The 21,104-nt window shown below is 48.0% G+C and overlaps 1 protein-coding gene across 4 annotated transcripts in view; it reads right to left on the bottom strand.

Moving 5' to 3' along the window:
* The window catches only part of CFAP69 (cilia and flagella associated protein 69), a 225,618-nt gene that overhangs the window by 108,037 nt on the left and 96,477 nt on the right, over nt 1-21,104 (bottom strand). For all 4 annotated transcript variants that reach the window (XM_063921509.1, XM_063921510.1, XM_063921508.1 and 1 more), the window contains 2 exons: nt 2,393-2,441; nt 188-309 (listed from right to left, as the gene is read on the bottom strand). In XM_063921509.1, coding sequence (XP_063777579.1) covers nt 188-309; nt 2,393-2,441 — 171 coding nt within the window. The remainder of the gene's footprint in view (nt 1-187; nt 310-2,392; nt 2,442-21,104) is intronic.

The following is a 21,104-nucleotide window of genomic DNA, read 5'->3' as shown; positions in this document are numbered from 1 at the left end:
CCTGAACTGTGGACAGGTCCTTAGATAACACTACCAGCATGTACTGCCAGGTCTATTTCTCACCTGAACTGTGGACAGGTCCTTAGATAACACCACCAGCATGTACTGCCAGGTCTATTTCTCACCTGAACTGTGGACAGGTCCTTAGATAACACCACCAGCATGTACTGCCAGGTCTATTTCTCACCTGAACTGTGGACAGGTCCTTAGATAACACCACCAGCACGTTGAACAGCAACTTCTTCATCTCAAAATCTTCATGGTTATGCAAAAGTTTTAAGCTTTTCACTAATGGGTTGTTACTTTTAACTAAATTTAAAAAAAATAACAGAACAATATGTAAATACACAATATCTAGGAGGGGACTCTGAGAGCTGAATGCCCACATGATCTGCTGTATTATATTTTAAATCTCTTTATTTAATATAAAACAGAAGATAAACTGAAGACATTCTCAAAGGTAGACATAATATTTCAAGGAGGTATCAAAAATACAAAATAATCAGATCCAAAAACCACGAGATTACTTAACAAAAAACAACACTGAATATTGTAGACATACAGTAGGTATAAGTTATACATAAGAGCATGAGTTAAAGAAAAGAAAAAAAGAGAAAATGATAGTTCACACTCTAAGCCAGGCTTTTTCAACCAGTGTGCCGTGGCACACCAGTCTGCCGCGACCAGTTGCAAGGTGTGCCGCGGAGCCAGAGCAGCTTCCTGCACCTTCAGAGTGAACTGTTGGCCCGGGCTCTTCTTAGAGGATCAGTCATGCTCCGGCCATGACCTAAGCCTTGGTGACGCGGCGGTGTGATATCATAGGTCACGGCCGCAGTGTCACACCACTCAGCCAGCCCACCCGCCTGCATACACATCTTCCAGTTCCCGCCTGCATCCACAGCTTTCCTTGCCCACCCTCATCCACACCTGCCCGACCGCCCGCTGCTCGGTATTCGCAGTACTCCACTATGAACAACCCGCGCCACTGAGGAACAGGGAGGAGGACAGCTGACCGGTAAGAGCTAACGTTTGTTATTTTATTTCTCCTGTGGGGAGCAATAGGATTTATGTAGGGAGCAACATGATTTAAGTGGGTAGCAATGTGATTGTTTTTTCTGTGTAGACCAATGTATGTGTGGATCTGTTTTTTACTATGAGGACCAATGTGTGTTTTTTGTTTTTATTTTCCTGTGGGTGAACTGATGGTGTGCCTTGGCAATTTTAAAATATTGTTCGGTGTGCCGCGAGTAAAAAAAGGTTGAAAATCACTGGTCTAAGCACTAAGAACACAGGCCCTCATTCAGAGTTGTTCGCTCGCTAGCTGCTTTTAGCAGCCGTGCAAACGCTAAGCCGCCGCCCACTGGGAGTATCTCTTAGCTTAGCAGAAGTGTGAACGAAAGAATCGCAGCACTGCTACAAAAAACGATTGCGCAGTTTCTGAGCAGCTCGAGACTTACTCCTAGCTTGCGATCACTTCAGACTGTTTAGTTCCTGTTTTGACGTCACAAACACGCCCTGCGTTCGCCCAGCCACGCCTGCGTTTCTCCAGGCACGCCCGCGTTTGTATCTGACACGCCTGTGTTTTTACACACACTCCCCGAAAACGGTCAGTTACCTCCCAGAAACACCCACTTCCTGTCAATCACTCTGCGCCCAGCAGTGCGATTGAAAAGCGTCGCTAGACCTTGTGTGAAACTGCATTGGCTGTTGTGAAAGTACATCGCGCGTGCGCACTGCGCCCCATACGCATGCACAGAAGTGCCGCTTTTTTACCTAAACGCTGCGCTGCGAACGAAAACAGCTAGCGAACAACTCGGAATGACCCCCACTGGCAATCAGAACAGTTATAATACACTCTGCAATTTAACATGGAGTAAACTTGAGGTTCTTAGCATCATTTTTTAACCAAAAATATGGGCACACCTACCACAGCCAGGTGACCTCATCAGGTAGGCACCTAACATCCCTAAATTTCTAGTCCAGAACACAGGACCCCCCAGGCCAGTGTAAGCCAACTGCCCAAAGGTATCACACTAATAAGGAGTAGCAGTTTAAGTGTTAAAAAGTGTTACATTAGTAAGAAGTAGCAGCTATGTGCTAAACGAGTTACATAGGTGAAAAGTAATAATTATGGCATCAAAAAAAGTGTTACATTAGTAAAAAGCAGTTTCAGTGGCAAAAAGTGTTACATTAGGTGTTACAATAATGATGCCCCAAACAGCCCAGCCATACCAATCCCGGAGGCCCCACAACTAATGGGGTTATTTCAACTGGGTGGTTTCACACTGCGCAATATCCGGGTTCCTGCGAGTTCACGTGAAATACCCGGGATATTGCTGGCAGTGTGAGAGGGGTATACATGTATAAATTCACACATACACAAAACACTAACCTTCTGTAAAAGTTGCAAACAGAATTAGTTGTTTAGCAAATCCACTTTCCTAGAAGTAAACAAATAAATTAATTAATAAATAAATAAAATCTATAAAGAATTAAAACAGGATTTTAATTACCTACCGGTAAATCCTTTTCTCGTAATCCGTGGAGGATGCTGGGGTCCACATTAGTACCATGGGGTATAGACGGGTCCACCAGGAGCCACTGTCACTTTAAGAGTTTAATAGTGTGGGCTGGCTCCTCCCTCTATGCCCCTCCTACCAGAAACTGTGCCCGAGGAGAACAACTTTGAGAAAAGGATTTTACACAGATAGTGGCGAGATTCACACCAGCTCACACAAACAAGGCAAACCAAGCTAACTAGCTTGAAAACTCAGCAATAGCTGAATAACATTACCGAACCAAGTAATAACGCAGTACTTAACAAAGTACAAGGCAGTACTGAACCAAGTAACCACTGCAAGATAACGAAGCGCTGGGCGGGCGCCCAGCATCCTCTACGGACTATGAGAATAGGATTTACCGGTAGGTAATTAAAATCCTATTTTTTCTCTTACGTCCTAGAGCAGTGGTTCCCAAACTGTGTGCCGTGGCTCCCTGGGGTGCCTCGGGACACTTGCAGGGGTGCCCTGGGTTGGTGGTCCAGGACCAATTCAAATTATTTATGGTCAATATAATAGGCAAAACTAGTGCTGGTGGCTGCCAATCATAAAATAATAAGATTTTACTTACCGATAAATCTATTTCTCGTAGTCCGTAGTGGATGCTGGGGACTCCGTCAGGACCATGGGGATTAGCGGCTCCGCAGGAGACAGGGCACAAAACTAAAGCTTTAGGATCAGGTGGTGTGTACTGGCTCCTCCCCCTATGACCCTCCTCCAAGCCTCAGTTAGGATACTGTGCCCGGACGAGCGTACACAATAAGGAAGGATATTGAATCCCGGGTAAGACTCATACCAGCCACACCAATCACACCGTACAACTTGTGATCTAAACCCAGTTAACAGTATGACAAACGTAGGAGCCTCTGAACAGACGGCTCACAACAATAACAACCCGATTTTTTTGTAACAATAACTATGTACAAGTATTGCAGACAATCTGCACTTGGGATGGGCGCCCAGCATCCACTACGGACTACGAGAAATAGATTTATCGGTAAGTAAAATCTTATTTTCTCTGACGTCCTAAGTGGATGCTGGGGACTCCGTCAGGACCATGGGGATTATACCAAAGCTCCCAAACGGGCGGGAGAGTGCGGATGACTCTGCAGCACCGAGTGAGAGAACTCCAGGTCCTCCTCAGCCAGGGTGTGCCCCTGACCAAGTAGCAGCTCGGCAAAGTTGTAAAGCCGAGACCCCTCGGGCAGTCGCCCAAGATGAGCCCACCTTCCTTGTGGAATGGGCATTTATATATTTTGGCTGTGGCAGTCCTGCCACAGAATGTGCAAGCTGAATTGTACTACACATTCAACTAGCAATCGTCTGCTTAGAAGCAAGAGCACCCAGTTTTTTGGGTGCATACAGGATAACAGCAAGTCAGTTTTCCTGACTCCAGCCGTCCTGGAAATCTATATTTTCAGGGCCCTGACAACATCTAGCAACTTGGAGTCCTCCAAGTCTCTAGTAGCCGCAGGTACCACAATAAGCTGGTTCAGATGAAACGCTGACACCACCTTAGGGAGAAACTGGGGACGAGTCCGCAGCTCTGCCCTGTCCGAATGGACAATCAGATATGGGCTTTTGTGAGACAAAGCAGCCAATTCTGACACTCGCCTGGCCGAGGCCAGGGCCAACATCATGGTCACTTTCCATGTGAGATATTTCAAATCCACAGATTTGAGCGGTTTAAACCAACGTGATTTGAGGAATCCCAGGACTACGTTGAGATCCCACAGTGCCACTGGAGGCACAAAAGGGGGTTGTATATGCAGTACTCCCTTGTCAAATTTCTGGACTTCAGGAACTGAAGCCAATTCTTTCTGGAAGAAAATCGACAGGGCCGAAATTTGAACCTTAATGGACCCCAATTTGAGGCCCATAGACACTCCTGTTTGCAGGAAATGCAGGAATCGACCGAGTTGAAATTTCTTCGTGGGGCCTTCCTGGCCTCACACCACGCAACATATTTTCGCCACATGTGGTGATAATGTTGTGCGGTCACCTCCTTCCTGGCTTTGACCAGGGTAGGAATGACCTCTTCCGGAATGCCTTTTTTTTTCCTTAGGATCCGGCGTTCAACCGCCATGCCGTCAAACGCACCCGCGGTAAGTCTTGGAACAGACATGGTACTTGCTGAAGCAAGTCCCTTCTTATCGGCAGAGGCCCTGAGTCCTCTGTGAGCATCTCATGAAGTTCCGGGTACCAAGTCCTTCTTGGCCCATCCGGAGCCACGAGTATAGTTCTTACTCCTCTACATCTTATAATTCTCAGTACCTTTGGTATGAGAAGCAGAGGAGGGAACACATACACCGACTGGTACACCCATGGTGTTACCAGAACGTCCACAGCTATTTCCTGAGGGTCTCTTGACCTGGCGCAATACCTGTCCAGTTTTTTGTTCAGGCGGGACGCCATCATGTCCACCTTTGGTCTTTCCCAACGGTGCACAATCATGTGGAAACAACTTCTCGATGAAGTCCCCACTATTCCGGGTGGAGGTCGTGCTGAGGAAGTCTGCTTCCCAGTTGTCCACTCCCGGAATGAAAACTGCTGACAGTGCTATCACATGATTTTCCGCCCAGCGAAGAATCCTTGCAGTTTCTGCCATTGTCCTCCTGCTTCTTGTGCCGCCCTGTCTGTTTACGTGGGCGACTGCCGTGATGTTGTCCCACTGGATCAATACCGGCTGACCTTGAAGCAGAGGTCTTGCTAAGCTTAGAGCATTGTAAATTGCTCTTAGCTCCAGTATATTTATGCGGAGAGAAGTCCCCAGACTTGATCACACTCCCTGGAAATTTTTTCCCTGTGTGACTGCTCCCCAGCCTTTCAAGTTGGAATCCGTGGTCACCAGGACCCAGTCCTGAATGCATAACTGTGGCACTTTAGTAGATGAGCACTCTGCAGCCACCACAGAAGAGACACCCTTGTCCTTGGAGACAGGGTTATCCGCTGATGCATCTGAAGATGCGATCCGGACCATTTGTCCAGCAGATCCCACTGAAAAGTTCTTGCGTGAAATCTGCCGAATGGAATTGCTTCGTAAGAAGCCACCATTTTTCCCTGGACCCTTGTGCAATTATGCACTGACACTTTTCCTGGTTTTTGGAGGTTCCTGACTAGCTCGGATAACTCCCTGGCTTTCTCCTCCGGGAGAAACACCTTTTTCTGGACTGTGTCCAGAATCATCCCTAGGGACAGCAGACGTGTCGTCGGAGACAGCTGCGATTTTGGAATATTTAGAATCCACCCGTGCTGTCGTAGAACTACTTGAGATAGTGCTACTCAGACCTCCAACTGTTCTCTGGACCTTGCCCTTATCAGGAGATCGTCCAAGTAAGGGATAATTAAAACGCCTTTGAAGAAGAATCATCATTTCGGCCATTACCTTGGTAAAGACCCGGGGTGCCGTGGACAATCCAAACGGCAGCGTCTGAAACTGATAGTGACAGTTTTGTACCACGAACCTGAGGTACCCTTTGTGAAAAGGGCAAATTTGGACATGGAGGTAAGCATCCTTGATGTCCAGGGACACCATATAGTCCCCTTCTTCCTGGTTCGCTATCACTGCTCTGAGTGACTCCATTTAGAATAGGTCTCACCGAGCCGTCTGGCTTCAGTACCACAATATAGTGTGGAATAATACCCCTTTACTTGTTGTAGGAGGGGTACTTTGATTATCACCTGCTGGGAATACAGCTTGTGAATTGTTTCCAATACTGCCTCCCTGTCGGAGGTAGACGTTGGTAAAGCAAACTTCAGGAACCTGCGAGGGGGAGACGTCTCGAATTTCCAATCTGTACCCCTGGGATACTACTTGTAGGATCCAGGGGCCCACTTGCGAGTGAGCCCACTGCGTGCTGAAACTCTTGAGACGACCCCCCACCGCACCTGTTTGTACGGCCCCAGCGTCATGCTGAGGACTTGGCAGAAGCGGTGGAAGGCTTCTGTTCCTGGGAATGGGCTGCCTGCTGCAGTCTTCTTCCCTTACCTCTATCCCTGGGCAGATATTATGGGGACGAAAGGACTGAGGCTGAAAAGACTATGTCTTTTTCTGCTGAGATGTGACTTGGGGTAAAAAAGGTGGATTTTCTAGCTGTTGCCGTGGCCACCAGGTCCGATGGACCGACCCCAAATAACTCCTCCCCTTTATACGGCAATACTTCCATGTGCCGTTTGGAATCTGCATCACCTGACCACTGTCGTGTCCAGAAACATCGTCTGGCAGATATGGACATCGCACTTACTCTTGATGCCAGAGTTTCGCATATATAGAAATGCATCTTTTAAATGCTCTATAGTCAATAAAATACTGTCCCTGTCAAGGGTATCAATATTTCCAGTCAGGGAATCCGACCAAGCCACCCCAGCGCTGCCCATCCAGGCTGAGGCGATCGCTGGTCGCAGTATAACACCAGTATGTGTGTATATACTTTTTAGGATATTTTCCAACCTCCTATCAGTTGGCTCCTTGAGGGCGTCCGTATCTGGAGACGGTAACGCCACTTGTTTTTATAAGCGTGTGAGCGCCTTATCCACCCTAAGGTGTGTTTCCCAACGCGCCATAACTTCTGGCGGGAAAGGGTATACCGCCAATAATTTTCTATCGGGGGAAACCCACGCATCATCACACACTTCATTTAATTTATCTGATTCAGGAAAAACCACATGTAGTTTTTTCACACTCCACATAATACCCTTTTTTGTGGTACTTGTAGTATCAGAAATATGTAACATCTCCTTCATTGCCCTTAACAAGTAACGTGTGGCCCTAAAGGAAAATACGTTTGTTTCTTCACCGTCGACACTGGAGTCAGTGTCCGTGTCTGTGTCGACCGACTGAGGTAAAAGGACGTTTTAACGCCCCTGACGGTGTTTTAGACGCCTGGACAGGTACTAATTGGTTTGCCGGCCGTCTCATGTCGTCAACCGACCTTGCAGCGTGTTGACATTATCACGTAATTCCTTAAATAAGCCATCCATTCCGGTGTCGACTCCCTAGAGAGTGACATCACCATTACCGGCAATTGCTCCGCCTCCTCACCAACATCGTCCTCATACATGTCGACACACAAGTACCGACACACAGCACACACACAGGGAATGCTCTGATAGAGGACAGGACCCCACTAGCCCTTTGGGGAGACAGAGGGAGAGTTTGCCAGCACACACCAAAAACGCTATATTATACAGGGACAACCTTTATATAAGTGTTTTTCCCTTATAGCATTTTAATATATATATACATATCGCCAAATAAGTGCCCCCCCTCTCTGTTTTAACCCTGTTTCTGTAGTGCAGTGCAGGGGAGAGCCTGGGAGCCTTCCCACCAGCCTTTCTGTGAGGGAAAATGGCGCTGTGTGCTGAGGAGAATAGGCCCCGCCCCCTTTTCGGCGGGCTTCTTCTCCCGTTTTTCTGAGACCTGGCAGGGGTTAAATACATCCATATAGCCTCCAGGGGCTATATGTGATGTATTTTTAGCCAGAATAAGGTATTATACATTGCTGCCCAGGGCGCCCCCAGCAACGCCCTGCACCCTCCGTGACCGTTGGTGTGAAGTGTGTGACAACAATGGCGCACAGCTGCAGTGCTGTGCGCTACCTTCATGAAGACTGAAAAGCCTTCTGCCGCCGGTTTCTGGACCTTCAATCTTCAGCATCTGCAAGGGGGGTCGGCGGCGCGGCTCCGGGACGAACCCCAGGGTGAGACCTGTGTTCCGACTCCCTCTGGAGCTAATGGTGTCCAGTAGCCTAAGAAGCCAATCCATCCTGCACGCAGGTGAGTTGAACTTCTCTCCCCTAAGTCCCTCGATGCAGTGAGCCTGTTGCCAGCAGGACTCACTGAAAATAAGAAACCTAAAAACTTTTTCTAAGCAGCTCCTTAAGAGAGCCACCTAGATTGCACCCTGCTCGGACGGGCACAAAAACCTAACTGAGGCTTGGAGGAGGGTCATAGGGGGAGGAGCCAGTACACACCACCTGATCCTAAAGCTTTAGTTTTGTGCCCCGTCTCCTGCGGAGCCGCTAATCCCCATGGTCCTGACGGAGTCCCCAGCATCCACTTAGGACGTCAGAGAAATGGGGACAAACAGAAGCAAATCTTGTTTCTCACCACACAACTGAGCCTAAGGATGACATATAAACACAATATACTTAATTTAATATTTCTTTCTAAATTTCTCAATAAGAAATTTTTGTCCTAGGGGTGCCGTGAAAAAAATTCTGATACTCTAGGGCGCCATAATGCAAAAAAAGTTTGGGAACAACTGTCCTAGAGGATGCTGGGGTCCACATTAGTACCATTGGGATGTACCAAAGCTCCCAGTACGGGAGGGAGAGCACGGAGGCTGCTGCAGAACTGATTGACCAAATTTTAGGTCCTCAGAGGCCACAGTATCGAACTTGTAGAACTTAGCAATCATGTTCGACCCAGACCAAGTAGCCGCTCGGCAAAGCTGTAAAGCCAAGACACCCCGGGCAGCCGCCCAGGAAATACCCACTTTACGAGTAGAGTGGGCCTTAACAGATTTTGGACACGGCAATCCTGCCATAGAATACACATTCTGGATAGTGAACCTGATCCAGCGAGAGATCGTCTGCTTAGAAGCAGGACTCCCAATTTTCTTAGGATCATACAGGACAAACAGAGTCCAATTTTCTGTGACGAGCAGTCCTCTTCACATAAATTTCCAGAGCCCTTACAACATCCAAGGACTTTGATGGAATTGAGGAGTCAGTAGCAACTGGCACCACAATGGTTGATTGATATGAAAAGCCAACACAACCTTTGGAAGAACTGCTGACGTGTCCGGAGCTCAGCTCTATCTTCATGGAAGATCAAGTAGGGACTTTTACAAGACAAAGCCCCCAACTCCGACACACGTCTAGCAGAAGCTAAGGCCAACAAAGTGACAACCTTCCACGTGAGAAACTTGACCTCAACCTCCTGCAGAGGCTTGAACCAATCCGATTGGAGGAACTGCAACACCACGTTAAGATCCCAGGGCGCCGTAGGCGGCACAAAGGGAGGCTGGATGTGCAGAACCCCGTTCAAGAAAGTCTGAACCTCAGGGAGGGAAGCCAGCTGTTTCTGGAAGAAAATGGATAAGGCCGAAATCTGGACCTTTACGGATCCCAACCTCAGGCCCATATCCACACCTGCTTGTAGGAAGAGGAGAAATCGTCCCAGTTGAAACTCCAACATAGGAAACTTCTTGGAGTCACACCACGATACATACTTTTTCAAAATGCGATGGTAATGTTTAGACGTTACTCCTCTCCTAGCCTGTATCAGGGTAGGAATAACCCTGTTCGGAATGCCCTTCCGAGCTAGTATCTGGCATCCAACCTCCATGCCGTCAAACGTAGCCGCGGTAAGTCTTGATAGGCGAACGGCCCCTGTTGCAGCAGGTCCTCCCGAAGAGGGAGAGGCCTCGGATCTTCCAGCAGTAAACCCAGAAGGCCAACGTACCAAGCCCTTCTTGGCCAATCCGGAGCAATGAGGATTGCCTGAACGCTTGTTCTCCTTATGAGCTTTAGGATCCTTGGAATGAGTGGAAGTGGAGGGAATACGTACACTGACTGGAACACCCACGGAGTCACCAGAGCATCCACAGCCACTGCTTGCGGGTCTCTTGACCTGGAACAATACCTCCGAAGCTTCTTGTTGAGACGGAAGGCCATCATGTCTATTTGAGGTACACCCCAAAGATTTGTCACCTCCGTGAACACCTCCGGATGGAGGCCCCACTCTCCTGGATGGAGATCGTGTCTGCTGGGAAGTCTGCTTCCCAGTTGTCCATTCTCGGAATGAAAATTGTTGACAGCACCAACGCGTGCTTTTCTGCCCAGAGGATGATTCTTGTTACCTCCGACATTGCAGCTCTGCTCTTCGTTCCCCCCTGTTGGTTTATGTAGGCCTCCGTCGTTACATTGTCCGACTGCACTTGAATGGCCTGATCTCACAGAAGATGTGCCGCTTGGAGAAGACCGTTGTACACGGCTCTTAGCTCCAGAATGTTTATTGGAAGACTGGATTCCAGACTTGACCACCTTCCTTGGAATGTTTCCCCTCGAGTGACTGCGCCCCATTCCCTGAGACTTGCATCCGTGGTTATAAGGATCCAGTCCTGAATCCCGAACCTGCGGCCCTCCAGAAGGTGAGGCATTTGCAGCCACCAGAGGAGTGAAATCCTTGCTTTCGGCGACAGACAAATCCTCTGGTGCATATGTAGATGAGAACCCGACCACTTGTTTAGGAGGTCCAGTTGGAAGGATCGAGCATGAAATCTGCCGTACTGTAGAGCCTCGTAGGAGGCAACCATCATTCCCAGAAGGCGAATGCATTGATGAACCGATACTCGGGCAGGCATCAAGAGATCCCGGACCATCGATTGTATCACCAACGCTTTCTCCACCAGTAGAAACACTCTCTGCATTTCCGTGTCTAGGATCATCCCCAGGAAAGACAATCTCCTCGTCGGCTCCAAATGTGACTTTGGAAGGTTCAGGATCCAACCATGTTCCCTGAGCAGACGAGTTGTGAGAGAAATGGACTGCAATAGCCTCTCCCTGGACAATGCCTTTATCAGCAGATCGTCCAGATATGGAATTATGTTCACTCCGTGTCTGCGCAGGAGAACCATCATCTCTGCCATCACCTTGGTGAACACCCTCGGTGCTGTGGAGAGCCCGAATGGCAGTGCCTGAAACTGATAGTGACTGTCTACCAGTGCAAATATGAGATAAGCCTGATGCGGCAGCCAAATCGGGATGTGGAGGTACGCATCCTTGATATCCAGGGATACCAGAAACTCTCCCTCCTCCAGACCTGAGATCACCGCTCTCAGAGACTCCATTTTCAATTTGAACTCCCTAAAATAAGGGTTTAACGATTTCAAGTTCAAAATTGGTCTGACCGAACCATCCGGTTTCAGTACCACGAAAAGGTTTGAAAAGTACATGTGTTGCATATGAGGTGGAACTGGAACAATGACCTCTGACTTTTCCAATTTTTGGATGGCTTCCTGTAGGATAGCCCTGTCTGTCAGTAAAGCTGGCAAGCCTGATTTGAAGAATCGGTGAGGCGGGAGTTCTTGAAACTCCAGTCTGTACCCCTGGGACACAATATCCTGTACCCAGGGATCCAGGCCGGACAACACCCAGACATGGCTGAAACGTCTGAGTCTCACACCCACCAACCCGTTCTCCAGGCTGTGCGGTCCACTGTCATGCTGAGGATTTTGAGGAACCAGAAGCAGGCTTCTGGTCCTTGGAGCCTGCAGGAGCAGGCTTCTTGGAATTTACCCAACCACCTCTAAAGAAAGTGGTAGGAGGCTTGGACTTTTTCATCTTAGCGGTCCGAAAGGACTGCGATGCCGAGGAAGAAAAGGGTTTCTTCGTAGAAGGAGCAGCTGAGGGAAGAAAAGGTGACTTACCCGCGGTAGTCGTGGAAATCCACGCATCCAACACTTCCCCAAATAGAGCCTGACCTGTGAAGGGTAGGTTCTCCACACTTCGCCTGGATTCCGCGTCTGCAGACTATTGGCGTAGCCAGAGTCCCCTGCGAGCTGAGACCTACATGGAAGATATCCTTGCATTCAGCGTACCCAGGTCCTTCATGGACTCCACCATGAAACCCGCAGAATCCTGTATGTTACGTAAAAACAGTTCAATGTCACTTCTATCCATTGTATCTAAGTCTTCTAGTAACGTGCCTGACCACTTTACTATAGCTTTAGAAATCCATGCTCAGGCAATAGTAGGCCTTAACGCCACCCCTGAAGCAGTGTATATGGATTCGAGAGTAGTGTCAATTTTACGATTAGCCGGTTCTTTTAACGCGGTAGATCCAGGGACAGGTAAAACCACCTTTTTTGACAGTCTGGAGACAGATGCGTCAACTATGGGTGGGTTTTCCCATTTTCTTCTATCCTCCTCAGGGAAGGGAAAAGCAACCAGAACCCTCTTGGGAATCTGGAATTTTTTCTCCGGGGTTTCCCAGGATTTTTCAAATAGAGCGTTTTAATTCTTTAGACGCAGGGAAGGTTAGCAAGGCTTTCAATTGTCTGCGAAGTAAGCCTCCTCAACCTGTTCAGGTGGTGTGTCAGTAATGTTTAATACATCTCTAATGGCCTCAATCATGAGCTGCACCCCCTTTGCAAGGGATGCCTCCCCCCTCAGCACATCCCCATCACCGTCTACTGTATCAGAGTCGGTATCCGTGTCGGCTTGCATAATCTGGGCAAGCGCACATTTCTTTGGGTATATGCTAGGGGCTTTAGAAGGAATAGGTACAGAACCTGACCAAACTGCCATAGAATTCTTTAAAACCTGAGATTCAGACTCAGTATGAGCCACCCTAGTAGCAATCTGAGAGATCATTCCCTCAATTGAAGTCAGCCATCCTGGCTCAGAGATAGAAGCCTGAGACAAGACATTACATTCCTGGGTACAGGGAATGGATTCCTCTGGAGAAGAAACTTCCTCTGCAGCATAAGACACAGAGTCCCTGGACATGGCTATGGGGGTCATTCCGAGTTGTTCGCTCGTTGCCGATTTTCGCAACGGAGCGATTAAGGCGAAAATGCGCATGCGCATGGTACGCAGTGCGCATGCGCTAAGTATTTTAGCACAAAACTTAGTAGATTTACTCACGTCCGACCGAAGAATTTCCATCGTTGAAGTGATCGGAGTGTGATTGACAGGAAGTGGGTGTTTCTGGGCGGAAACTGGCCGTTTTCTGGGAGTGTGCGGAAAAACGCAGGCGTGCCAGGATAAAACGCGGGAGTGTTTGGAGAAACGGGGGAGTGGCTGGCCGAACGCAGGGCGTGTTTGTGACGTCAAACCAGGAACGAAACGGCCTGAGCTGATCGCAGTGTAGGAGTAAGTCTCGAGCTACTCAGAAACTGCTAAGAATTTTCTATTCGCAATTCTGCTAATCTTTCGTTCGCAATTCTGCTAAGCTAAAATACACTCCCAGAGGCCGGCGGCCTAGCGTGTGCAATGCTGCTAAAATCTGCTAGCGAGCGAACAACTCGGAATGACCCCCTATGTGAGAGAATATACACCCACGCACATACACAGGGAAAGTCAGACACAGTTTCCCCCCCAAGTACCTTCAGAGGAACACAGAGCTTGGAACCAGCACACACACAGCGCTTAATTAGGCAGTTGTAAACAAAATACCTGGCGCTGACTGTGTACCCTTAATAGACTACACAGTAATTTACAGGCTCAGCCCGCCCCCCTTCCTTCTACAACCCCCAGGTACCGCACAGGATAGTTGGAGTCGTGTGGAGGGACAGCACTCCCAGTCAGCGTCTCTGTAGTTGTATCTGCAGGGAGAAAATGGCGCTGGAATCCACTGGGTCCGCTCTGAGGAATCTTCTGGTTCTGTTAGGGGGCGGCGGCATGCTGTGGGAGTGAGCGGTCGCCTCGGGCAGCTAACGATAGGAGCTCAGTGTCCTGTCAGCGGAGATAGTGGCCATTAACCTCTCAGGGTTGGACACTACTCCCTCCTAAGTCCCACGAAGCAGGGAGGCTGTTGCCAGCAGCCTCCCTGTGCCTCACTCTAAGAAAAATAAAAAAACTAGAAAAACTCCTATGGAGCTCCCCTAGCTGTGACCGGCTCCTCCGGGCACATTTTCTAAACTGAGTCTGGTAGGAGGGGCATAGAGGGAGGAGCCAGCCCACACTATTAAACTCTTAAAGTGCCAGTGGCTCCTAGTGGACCCGTCTATACCCCATGGTACTAATGTGGACCACAGCATTCTCTAGGAAGAAAGAGAAATCTCTCTCTCTTTGGGGTCAATTCAATGGTAACTCGCCCCCCTCATGGCCGAATCTCACCAGATCTGACCCCTCTATGTTTACAGTAAAAACAATAATGTATAATGTTATACAAAAATGACCAGACATGCTACACGTGTATATTTATTTTATCACATTAGGAGTCAATCAAATTAGGTGTGGGTTGTTTCATGAAACTCACAGACATCTGCATGAATGTGCGCTCCCGAGAATTCTCCAATCCAATTAAAAATTCAAATTAGCTGTACTCGCAGGGGGGTGGGGACATTTTAGGGGGATATCCAGTTAGCCCCGATAATTTACCGGGACTAATTGTCCCGCCGGGGGCTATCCTATTACCCCTGATAAGGCAGCACGAGCAGTGGCTTATCGGGGGCTAGCTGATGCTGCACCGGGTGCCGGCTGCTGACAGCTCCCGATGCAGTGCTGTTCCTCTGGTTCCCCTCGGTCACATGGGCGCACCCCCATCATGTGACCGCTGCCGGGGGCGGAGGAGAGGGGTGGATGCGGTCATGGCGATGCCCCGGCATCCCCGCCGGGGGTCACTGCGCCGAATGGCAGCTTCCGGACCGCGGCACCATGTCTGCAGTCCCAGCCTGCTGCTGCTGCAGTGGGCATGGGACGTTGCAGGTTGTCCGCGGTCATAGGCCAAATCCCCAGAAACAGCCCCGTTTTTGTGTGAAAACGGGGCTGTTTCTACTGAAAACACACAGGTTTCAGTGAACATGTGTGTTTTCAGGAGAAAGGGCATTTTTTTTTTACAGGCGATCAATCTGGATAGCCTGGATAAAAAAAAAAAAAAGTCGGTGAAACATTGGGAAAAATCATGAAAAACATACGTTTTTCGCACCCAATGTTTTACCGGGGCTAATAGGATATCCCCCTTAAATTTAAAATAAGGATTTTCCCTACCATCTCTTACCCTCAGGGGGGTGCGAACGGGAAAATTAGACTTTTCTCTGCCTGGTTCAATGGGAGTTTCTAACTGGATTGCAATATGATGCAATTTGGCAGAAACTCGCATTCTGCAACTCGCACATAATAGGATTGACCACACTATGTTATATGTCATTGGAAGACAACAACATAATAATAATAATAATAATATAAACGATATTTAATATAATATAATCTTGGCAGTGAAACAGAAACATCTAATGATAAATGACAAGGATCCTGTGCCAGAAGGTGATGACTTCAGAGAAGGCTGTACTTTATTATTATCATTGTCCTTTATTTATATGGCGCCAAAAGGGGTCTGCAGCTCCTTACAGAGTACTGCACATAAAAGAAACCATATGAACAGTGACTAAAGGGCCCCATACACTAGAACGATAATGCCCGATTTCATCCAATTTCGGGCATTCGGGGCGATATATCAGGTGAAATCGGGCATTTTGGATGTGTTTCTGATCCAATGCGCGTTCCCGTGAGGGTCGGATCGGCTCCCCTAGATAGTTAGTGCTGCACTCGTGATATGTCGGTTCCCGCAGGCATGGCTGGGATCGCATACAATATATTGTATGCCAAATGTACCAAATCGTATGGAATCGTATGGAACCACTCCCAGGAAGATCCCGGGAGAGTTCAAGGGAAATCGCCTCAGACTTCAGCCTCAGGACATATCGTTGTAGTGTATGGGGGCCTATACAGTACAAAACAAGATTGCAGGACTATATTCTTAGCACAAATGCACATTAACATGTTACTTCCATTATAAATCACTTCATTTATAATGCTTCTATTGCTATAATGCCGGCTCTGAACCAAGTTTTAAGCTGGTGGTATAAAAAGGAAACAATTGCATATGGATTACTGGATTTGTAAAGCGCAATGGAATTTGCTGCCCTATATACGAAACCGTTAATAAATAAATAATAAATAAAATAAAACTAAAAATTGCATCATTCAAACACTTCAATGCAATACTGCCACCCAGTGTCTGACTGCCTGCATGACATCATCAAACAATACTCATGAGGAGAAAACATCTTTCACACATAGGTGCGTCTTCCACTTATAACAGATTGGCTGATAAATTCCTTTTATGTTCCCTTATTTCAAACTTTCATGGAACTGACACCGCTTTCAAGGTCCCAACATATTCTAATGCAAGTCAATCAGTCCTATGACTGTGATGTTTAGTTACATATTCCTGTATTTTCTATCAGAATACCATGCACCACACCCGGGAACAGTGATTTTCCAATTGGATGTGTGGTATGCTGTAGATCAAGGTTCTTTTGCTCAGTATTAGTGCAAATCTACAAAGCAGCCCATTAATAATAAGAATTTACTTACCGATAATTCTATTTCTCGGAGTCCGTAGTGGATGCTGGGGTTCCTGAAAGGACCATGGGGAATAGCGGCTCCGCAGGAGACAGGGCACAAAAAGTAAAGCTTTTCCAGATCAGGTGGTGTGCACTGGCTCCTCCCCCTATGACCCTCCTCCAGACTCCAGTTAGGTACTGTGCCCGGACGAGCGTACACAATAAGGGAGGATTTTGAATCCCGGGTAAGACTCATACCAGCCACACCAATCACACCGTACAACTTGTGATCTAAACCCAGTTAACAGTATGATAACAAAAGGAGCCTCTGAAAGACGGCTTCCTACAACAATAACCCGATTTTTGTAACAATAACTATGTACAAGTATTGCAGAATAATCCGCACTTGGGATGGGCGCCCAGCATCCACTACGGACTCCGAGAAATAGAATTATCGGTAAGTAAATTCTTATTTTCTCTATCGTCCTAGTGGATGCTGGGGTTCCTGAAAGGACCATGGGGATTATACCAAAGCTCCCAAACGGGCGGGAGAGTGCGGATGACTCTGCAGCACCGAATGAGAGAACTCCAGGTCCTCTTTTGCCAGGGTATCAAATTTGTAAAATTTTACAAACGTGTTCTCCCCCGACCACGTAGCTGCTCGGCAGAGTTGTAATGCCGAGACCCCTCGGGCAGCCGCCCAAGATGAGCCCACCTTCCTTGTGGAATGGGCATTTACATATTTTTTGCTGTGGCAAGCCTGCCACAGAATGAGCAAGCTGAATTGTACTACAAATCCAACGAGCAATAGTCTGCTTAGAAGCAGGAGCACCCAGCTTGTTGGGTGCATACAGGATAAACAGCAAGTCAGATTTCCTGACTCCAGCCGACCTGGAAACTATATTTTCAGGGCCCTGACAACATCCAGCAACTTGGAGTCCTCCAAGTCCCTAGTAGCCGCAGGCACCACAATAAGCTGGTTCAGGTGAAACGCTGACACCACCTTAGGGAGAAACTGGGGACGAGTCCACAGCTTTGCTCTGTCCGAATGGACAATCAGATATGGCTTTGTGAGATAAAGCCGCCAATTCTGACACTCGCCTGGCCGAGGCCAGGACCAACAGCATGGTCACTTTCCATGTGAGATATATCAAATCCACAGATTTGAGTTGTGTAAAACAATGTGATTTTAGGAATCCCAAACTACGTTGAGATCGCCCAGTGCCACTGGAGACATCAAAAAGGGGTTGTATATGCAGTACTCCCTTAACAACTTCTGGACCTCAGGAACTGAAGCCAATTTCTTTCTGGAAGAAAATCGACCGGTCGAAATTTGAACCTTAATGGACCCCAATTTGAGACCCATATACACTCCTGCTTGCAGGAAATGTAGGAATTAACCTAGTTGAAATTCTTCCGTGGAGCCTTCCTGGCCTCACACCATGGAACATATTTTCACCTAAGCGGTGATAATGTTGTGCGGTCACCTCCTTCCTGGCTCTGACCAGGGTAGGGATGACCTCTTCCGGAATGCCTTTTTCCCTTAGGATCCGGCGTTCACCCGCCCTGGCGTCAACGCAGCTGCGGTAAGTCATGGAACAGACATGATTCTTGCTGAATCAAGATCCTTTCTAGTATCTCTTGAAGTTCCGGGTACCAAGTTCTTCTTGGCCCAAACCGGAACCACGAGTATAGTTCTTACTCCTCTCCTTCCTATCATTCTCCATACACTGGGTATGAAAGGCAGAGGAGGGAACACATACACCGACTGGTACACCCACGGTGTTACCAGAGCGTCCCAGCTATTGCCTGAGGGTCTCTAGACCTGGCGCTTCATGTGGGACGCCATCATAACCACCTTTGGTCTTTCCCAACGGTTTACAAACATGTGGAAACTTCCAGATGAAGTTCCCACTTTTCCGGGTGGAATTCATTTATGCTGAGGAAATCTTCCTAGTTGTCCACTCCCGGAATGAACACTGCTGACAGTGTTATCACATGATCTTTCGCCCAGCGAAGAATCCTTGCTGTCATTGCCCTCCTGCTTCTTGTGCCGCCCCGTCTGTTTACGTGGGCGACTGCCATGATGATGTCCTACTGGATCAGCACCGGTTGACTTTGAAGCAGAGGTCTTCCTAGGCTCAGAGCATCGTAAATTGCCCTTAGCTCCAGTATATTCATGTGGAGAGAAATCTCCAGACTTGACCACACTTCCTTGGAAATTTCTTCCTTGTGTGACTGTTCCCCAGCCTCTCAGGCTGGCATCCGTGGTCACCAGAACACAGTCCTGAATGCTGAATGTGCTGCCCTCTAGAAGATGAGCACTCTGCAGCCCCCACAGAAGAGACACCCTTGTCCTTGGAGACAGGGTTATCCGCTGATGCATCTGAAGATGCGATCCGGACCATTCGTCCAGCAAATCCCCCTGAAAAGTTTTTGCGTGAGATCCGCCGAATGGAATCGCTTCGTAAGAAGCCACCATTTTTCCCAGGACTCCTGTGCATTGATGCACTGATACTTGGCCTGGATTTAGGAGGTTTCTGACTAGGTCGGATAACTCCCTGGCTTTCCCCTCCAGGAGAAATACCTCTTTCTGGACTATGCCCAGAATCATTCCTAGGAACAGCAGACGTATCATCGGAAAACAGCTGCGATTTTTGGAATATTTAGAATCCACTCGTGCTGTCGTAGAACTACTTTAGATAGTTCTTTTCCGACCTCCAACTGTTCTCTGGAAACTTGTCCCTTTCAGGATATCGTCCAAGTAAGGGATAATTTAGATGCCTTTCTTCTTTTAAGAATCATCTTTTCGGCCATTACCTTGGTAAAGGCCCGGGGTGCCGTGGATAATTCAACGGCAGCGTCTGAAACTGATATTGACAGTTCTGTATCACGAACCAGAGGTACCCTTGTTGAGAAGGGCAAATTTGGACATGGAGGTAATCCTTGATGTCCAGGGACACCATATAGTCCCCTTTTTTCCGGTTCTCTATCACTGCTCTGAGTGACTCCATCTTGATTTGAACCTTTTTATGTAAGTGTTCAAAGATTTCAGATTTAGACTATGTCTCACCAAGCCGTCTGGCTTCAGTACCACAATATAGTGTGGAGGACTAATACCCTTTTCCTTGTTGTAGGAGGGGTACTTTGATTATCACCTGCTGGAAATACAGCTTGTGAATTTTTTTCCAATACTGCCTCCTTGTCGGAGGGAGCCGTTGGTAAAGCAGGCTTCAGGAACCTGCGAGGAAAAAATGTCTCGACTCTCCAATCTGTACCCCTGGGATAATACTTGTATGATCTAGGGGTCAACTTGCGAGTGATCCCACTGCGCGCTGAGACTCTTGAGACTACCCCCCCACTGGTGGAGGGCTTCTTTTCCTGGGAAGGGGCTGCCTGCTGCAGTCTACTTCCCTTTCCTCTATGTCTGGGCAGATATGACTGGCCTTTTGCCCGCTTGCCCACATGGGAACGGAAGGATTGAGGCTGAAAAGACAGTGTCTTTTTCTGCTGAGATGTAACTTGGGGTAAAAAGGTTGGATTTCCCAGCTGTGGCCGTGGCCCCCAGGTCCGACGGACCGACCCCAAATAACTCCTTCCCTTTATACGGCAATACTTCCATGTGCCGTAAGGGATCTGTATCACCTGACCACTGTCGTAACCATGACATCTTCTGGGAGATATGGACAACGCACTTATCTTGATGCCAGAGTGCAAATATCCCTCTGTGCATCTCGCATACATATATATAGAATGCATCCTATTAAATGCTCTATATCAATAAAATATTTTTAGTCAGGGAATTCGACCAAGCCAACCCAGCACTGCATCTCCAGGCTGATGGCGATCGCTGGTCGCAGTATAACCACCGTCTGTGTGTATATACTTTTTAGGATATTTTTCCAGCTGCCTATCAGCTGGCTCCTTGAGGGCGGCCGTATTTGGAGACGGTAACGCCACTTGATAAGCGTGTGAGCGCCTTATCCACCCTAATGGGTGTTTCCCAACGCGCCCTAACTTCTGGCGGGAAAAGGTATAACGCCAATATTTGCTATCGGGGTAAACCCACGCATCATCACACACTTCATTTTATTTTATCTGATTCAGGAAAAACTACAGGTAGTTTTTTCACTTCCACATAATACCCTTTTTTGTGGTACTTGTAGTATCAGAAATATGTAACAGCTCCTTCATTGCCCTTAACGTGTGGCCCTAATGCGGAATACGTTTGTTTATTCACCGTCGACACTGGATTCAGTGTCCGTGTCTGTGTCTGTGTCGACCGACTGAGGTAAATGGGCGTTTTTTATAAAAAACCCTTGACGGTGTTTCTGAGACGCCTGGACCGTTACTAATTGTTTGTCGGCCGTCTCATGTCGTCAACCGACCTTGCAGCGTGTTGACATTCTCACGTAATTCCCTAAATAAGCCATCCATTCCGGTGTCGACTCCCTAGAGAGTGACATCAC

This window comes from Pseudophryne corroboree, chromosome 5 (genome assembly GCF_028390025.1).
Source record: "Pseudophryne corroboree isolate aPseCor3 chromosome 5, aPseCor3.hap2, whole genome shotgun sequence".
Classification (NCBI taxonomy): Eukaryota; Metazoa; Chordata; class Amphibia; order Anura; family Myobatrachidae; genus Pseudophryne; species Pseudophryne corroboree.
Note: the sequence above shows the minus strand (reverse complement) of the source record. Positions and strands in the feature narration are given on the sequence as shown.